Consider the following 6,000-nt stretch of genomic DNA (forward strand, 5'->3'; position numbering starts at 1 on the left):
ATAAGTAGTTGGTGCCTTTCATGTTTAGTTCACCATAAAAGACTTTAAACACATCACTTCAGCAGTGTATACTGTTACAAGATAAAACACCCTAAGCTTTGGTTGTAGCATATCTTGAAATTGCATGTTTCCCTTATAAAATTCATTATATCATATTTACTCTTTAAAATTCAAAACTCACAAAATTACTCAATTTATTGTCTTTTCTGTTAAACTAATTTTAATTTTATAAGGTCCTACTTTACCCTTTAAATTTTCCCCAATTTGTCGCAAGTACAGTTACTGTCACTTAACTGTTTATAAATACTTATGCTTCTCTTTTAATTTTTGTGCGTGGCGTTCTTAGAAACCTCCTGTGATCTCAGAATTCTCTAAAACTGGAATCTCTAGCAAATCAAGCATATTTAGATGCTACACAAATAGGAAAAGGAATCCTTATATGTCAATTTGTTTCATGCTTGGAATATAGCCGGCCGAGAAAAGCATACGAGAACCCATAAAGACATCAGTTGTTCTTCCACTAAACTTTGTGTGCCAATTTGTTTCACTTGATTTGCAGGATCTTAGGCCTTAAAAGCAAAAGTCAGTTGGTCTGCTAGATTGAATCTTACGCAAAACACATTTGTAACAGCTGATGCGAAAATCAACACTAGTTGCATATGGTTCAATTTGCACCAGTCATTTGTGCTTATCTACTTATTTCGTTTTTCATAATATAAGATTGAGTTGTGAACATTCTTGTAATAATCAATTTGCCAATTTGTAACATAGTATTTTGTTTATACATGCGAGTAATTAAGACCAAAAGTTCATATCCATTGCCATTGTGATGCCACGATAGTCCAAATCAAACCCATTGGATTAAAATAAGAAGGTTCAGATCATAACTAACAAGACCTTTCCTTTTATAAAATCAGAGACCGTTGATCCAGTGCATAAGATTGTATCCTAAGTTACAGATGTAAATTACTAATTGCAGCAGACAGATACTATAGAGTCTAGTAAAACAAACACAGATAAATCCGAAATTTTTATTAATAGGAAATTATTTAAATAAATATCGATAATGGAAAACGAATTTGAGTTTTTTCGAGAAATAAGGAAAACGTGATAGTTTATAACGTCCTCTGGACGTTATAGATCATCACGGCCAGAAACAGCCTGTTTCGGCCTCTATTTCTGCCAGAAACAAATCATGTTTTGACAGAAATTAGCACTGTTTTGGCCAGGAATTGGCACTGTTACAGGCAGTGATAATCTATAATGTCCAGAGGACATTATAAACTATCACGTTTTCCCTATATCTCTAAAAAACTCAGATTCGTTCTCCATTATTGATATTTAATTAATTAATTTACTATTAATAAAAATTTCGGCAGATAAACAACTTTGTACATTGACAAAAAAAATTTCCCTTTTTCTTTTTCCCTGGGTTATTCCTATGTGGAATCTCTTCAGATCCTTACATATGGGGGCAGAGATGGCCCACTTAAATTAATGATTCTTTTTGTAATCTTATTTGCAGCGAAAAAAGCAACATGAAATATTTATTTTTTTCCCCATGTTTTCTCCTTATCAGGTGACCTTGTGTTTCACTCTACTTGATAGCATTTCTATAATTTCTAATTAACTTCTTTCTCAAAACATTGCCCAGTTATCTGCAGTTTAATAGACTATGGAAATTTACTGACTGCTATTTTTAGTGAATTAGAAACTCAATATTTCTTCATATATAACCCTTATTTATTTATTTGTCCATTTTGAGCTCTGGCGTTTGCAAGTAGAGGCATTAACAAACTATTGGGCCGCTGCAGCAAACAAAATTAATGCAAAGAAACGAATGAATGGCCAGCTAAATATTTTACAAAAGGCAGTGAGCATAATAACTAATAAATGGATAGAAATTTCTTATAACTTTTAAAATTCCATATTACATCATAAAGCTAGACACTATAATTCAAACGAAGATAATACAAAGGGCTAAGAAGCTAAAAGACAAAAAGGGCCTCTGCTTCCTCTTCCCAGCCAGTACATTCCTCCTTGCTTGCTCTGTTTTGGATGTGATCTCTGTTTCCTCACCTCTCCACTTCTATGTAACATATACAACTATATATAATTTCTAAATTAAGCATTAACATTTATGCACATATTAGTTCTTCTGGGTAGTTTCTTTGGCCTTGTCTTGCATTTGTAACGCGACAGCGATTACTGTCTGATCAAGCGAAGAGACCATTCTATTATTAGCTGCAGCCTTCTCAAACTCCACCTCATCAATTTCAACAACCTCAATTATTTTACCATTTCCTTCGATCGATTTTAATGCCACGGGCAGCTCCATCACTTCTCTTTCCTTCTTCTCTTTGTTCTCCTTGTGTTTACCCCAGAGCACAGAGTACAAGCCTATCACAATCAAGACTGAACCAACAACACTGCATTCAAAATAAACCAAGTTTAGACAAGCTTCTCTTTTATTAAAATATTGAGGTGTTTAATAACTAACATCAAAATTGAAATCATTACCTTCCGAGGTATATATTTTCGGCAAGAATGAAAGAACCCATAATGGCAACTACGATCATCATCAGAGGACAAAAGGCTGATGCAAATACTGGTCCCTTGATTTGAATGACTAGCCCTTGCACATAATATGCAATGCTAGATGACACTATACCCTGTACATTCAGATATCAAAATGTTTTAGTAGGTAGTTTTCATTAATTATTTACTTTCAAAGTATATAGTTTTCTTATTTTGTGAGAGAGATACTAACAGCATAAGCAGCAGCAAGGAGATTCATGTCCCAACCAATGCTCCACACCGATATTTCGCGCTCCATCACAAATGTCACAACAATTGCTTGAAGGGTCCCCACAAAGCAAATCAGGGTGGTGAGAGAGAGAGGAGCATCATACATCTTGATGGTTTTCGCCTATACACATAACAGTTAATAACTTAATATACAATATTATTCTCTTGCATTTGCATCCACTGATGAACTAATAAATAATAATGCTAACATAAAGAAGAATAAAACGATTTACTTGGAGGACAAACAGAGAAGCCCAGGCGAGAGTGGCGATGATAAGGAAAATGGAACCCTTGAACCAGTCCTGGTCAGAAGGAACTACTGATGTGTCTGAATTTGGTTGGTGAGCGTGTAAATATTTGGTCCATATCATCTCTAGAATTGGTCCTTTGTATAAGGTCATAAGCATAGCACCGGCAACTGTCACCACTGTACCGACCACCTTTGCCTGGCACCTTATTTTCTTCATATGCAACTTCTCCATTCTGTTTTGTTCAGTTTTTGTTCATATTTAGTATATTATAAATAATGAAATTATCACTTAATTATTGTGTGTATGATTTGTATTGCTTTATTTGTTTTAACACGATAATAACCTGAAAATTACAGCCAGCACAAAAGTCATGGCAGGCAGCATGTTGCTCATGGCACAAGAGAAGGTTGGTGAAGTGTACTTCAGGCCCGCATAATAAAAATTTTGGTCGATCACCGGTCTGTCATGTTAATTGACAAGTCAGATTGATGAACATTTAACTCAGATAATAGGAAATTTTAAACTATTAAGTCAATTTATTGATAAAAAAAACAAACCCGAGAAGCGCAAGCACAAATATTTGAATGAAAACCCAAAATGTCATCTTCGGTCGTACTTTCCTGTAATATGATCAACACAAATTATTACTATGCCATATTAGTTATTTGCTGTATAAAATTATATAACTTGATACAATTAACACTCACCTTTCAAGAATTAGTGCAAAAGGGGCAATAGATAGAGTGGCGAATGCATGCCGGTACACGACAAGCACATAATGGCTCATTCCATGATTTAGAGAAACCTTGGTTATTATATTCATGCCAGCATATCCAAACTGGAGAGATATCATGGCCACATATGGCTTACAAGTCTGTAGAAACTTGGCACAGCAGCTTTGTCCGTCCATTTCAAGAAAAAAAAACAATGGAGGTGCTGATTGTTGATGAGTTGAAAGTTGCTTGGAGAAAGGGAAGGGAAGAGTAGAGGAAGAACTAGGGAATTGTGTGCTCTCTCCTGAGGAGAAATGGTTGTATCGGTCTGGTATTTATAAGCACAGGTTCTGTAATTCCTATTATTATTAAAAAAAAATTATTACATAAGCAATGCTATTCCTAAGATTTTGGTGGTGGAGCTTGTGTCCCACAAGTGGGACAGTTTGCATATTCTCCGACTCTCACAGGTTAATTTGGGCCGTAAGCTTAATTAATTAGGGTGTAAATGTGCTGTCTTGTGTTGTGTCTAGTTACATCATACTTTGTATTACATCTAGTATTGTGATCAAGTCAAATTTTTACATATCATGTTATATCGTGATCAAATTGAGATGGATGGTTACATTACGTGAAGGATTATAGAACAACTTATGATCTTGGAATTAATAGAATAGTTCATAATGGAAATGACAGTCTTTTGACTTGATAGATGACATGGTGAATGCAGTCTATATTGCTTATACTCTAATTTGTTTCAAGTAGCATCTAATCCTACCATAACTGTTGCAAATGCATTCTCTCCTGCTTCTCAATTAATCTTAATACATGGTGAATGCAGTCTATATTGCTTATACTCTAATTTGTTTCAAGTAGCATCTAATCCTACCATAACTGTTGCAAATGCATTCTCTCCTGCTTCTCAATTAATCTTAATTTTTACTAGGTAACTTACTTGAATTTTACTCTCTGAATGGAATGCTTTGGAACAATCAATTTCTTTTACTTGAAGTACAGGTTTTGACTCAATTATATGGAGATGGATCTAATGGTCTTTTTACAGTTCATTTCTTATACATATGGCTAGAGCATGGGGGATAAAAAATATGCAATTTAAAACTATCTGGAAGGCAAACATACCTCAAAAAATCAAAGTTTTCTTATGATTATTAAAACAAGACAAAATTCTAACAAAATCAAACCTTTTGAAAAAAAAGTTGGAATGGTGATATTACCTACTCCTTTTGTGGTGATTTTGAAATCACTAATCACCTTTTTGTTACCTACCCTTATATACATGCTATTTGGTTTTGGATTGCCAACTATAATTTTAATTTGAAATTATTTAAGACTTATGGTACTTAGACCGTTGTATTCCTCTTAAAGACAAACTTTTAGTAGAATTACTTAGGGCTACAACATTGTGGACATTTTGGCTAACCAGAAATAAAATTTGTTTTGACAACTCAAATACCCCTACTCTAGCTAGTGTAGGTTCAGCTATTATACCTCTCTTCTTACTAGTGTAAAATTAAAAATGATGAAACTAATTTTAAATTAACCTTAATTTTGCCATTGGATATTTATCCTTTGACCCAAGAACACAATCTGATGATTCAATAGGATTTTGATACCCCAGGAGAGGTAAATTCTCAGGATATAGAGGAAGCAGGACTTGGGTTAGGAGGACTGATCGAATCTCTCCGTTTACCTGAGAAATAGAGTTGACTCTGATTCTGATACCGTCTCCTATACTCCAGACTCTGCATCTCAATCCACTGATGAATCTTATATGGACTGTGCCACTGCCTCTTCTGATTCTTAGCTTAGCATAATACGTTTGAACTTTTTACTTAGTCATTTACTATGTTAGTATGTTTTGTAATATGTTGGCTTAAACTCTTTGATGTTTGATATATTTTGCACAATGGAAATCTTTTTCCATTGCCTTTTGTATGAACTGCTATTACCGTTTCTAAATAAAACAGGTGGGGTTACCCACTTTTGTTAAAAACAAAAAGTTTATTGAAAATTTACCAATATTAGATCAAGATCCAATGGTTCTGATTATATTTGACTCGTGTGATTACAGACTGTGTCGTGCTATTTTTTTTGAAAAATAATTATTCACACAAATGATCACAGCACAGAATATGCAAATCACGATACGTAGTTGAGACATGTAGCCATGTCGTACAGTGATAAAACCGTGACATATCCCTTTTTTA

At 34.2% G+C, this 6,000-nt stretch overlaps 1 protein-coding gene across 1 annotated transcript; it reads right to left on the reverse strand.

Annotated features, from left to right (window-relative positions):
* Nucleotides 1-1,874: 1,874 nt before the first annotated feature.
* On the reverse strand, nucleotides 1,875-4,087 carry LOC144567298 (WAT1-related protein At5g07050-like). The gene is made up of 7 exons (XM_078317400.1): nucleotides 3,767-4,087; nucleotides 3,617-3,679; nucleotides 3,403-3,519; nucleotides 3,042-3,291; nucleotides 2,771-2,929; nucleotides 2,521-2,672; nucleotides 1,875-2,429 (listed from the first exon to the last, which is right to left on the reverse strand). Exons 1-7 carry the CDS (start codon nucleotides 3,967-3,969, stop codon nucleotides 2,150-2,152), a joined length of 1,224 nt encoding a protein of 407 aa, XP_078173526.1. The 5' UTR covers nucleotides 3,970-4,087; the 3' UTR covers nucleotides 1,875-2,149.
* Between the last annotated feature and the right edge of the window lie 1,913 nt (nucleotides 4,088-6,000).

This window comes from Carex rostrata, chromosome 16 (genome assembly GCF_964058835.1).
Source record: "Carex rostrata chromosome 16, lpCarRost1.2, whole genome shotgun sequence".
Taxonomy (NCBI): domain Eukaryota; kingdom Viridiplantae; phylum Streptophyta; class Magnoliopsida; order Poales; family Cyperaceae; genus Carex; species Carex rostrata.

Excerpts from the sequence above, each read along its gene's own strand:
- LOC144567298 (XM_078317400.1), bottom strand. The coding sequence starts at position 3,969 with ATGGACGGACAAAGCTGCTGTGCCAAGTTTCTACAGACTTGTAAGCCA. Across the intron at positions 3,680-3,766 it reads TTTGCACTAATTCTTGAAAG|GAAAGTACGACCGAAGATGA; the intron begins GTGAGTGTTAAT and ends ATCATATTACAG. Across the intron at positions 2,430-2,520 it reads GAAAATATATACCTCGGAAG|TGTTGTTGGTTCAGTCTTGA; the intron begins GTAATGATTTCA and ends TTTTGAATGCAG.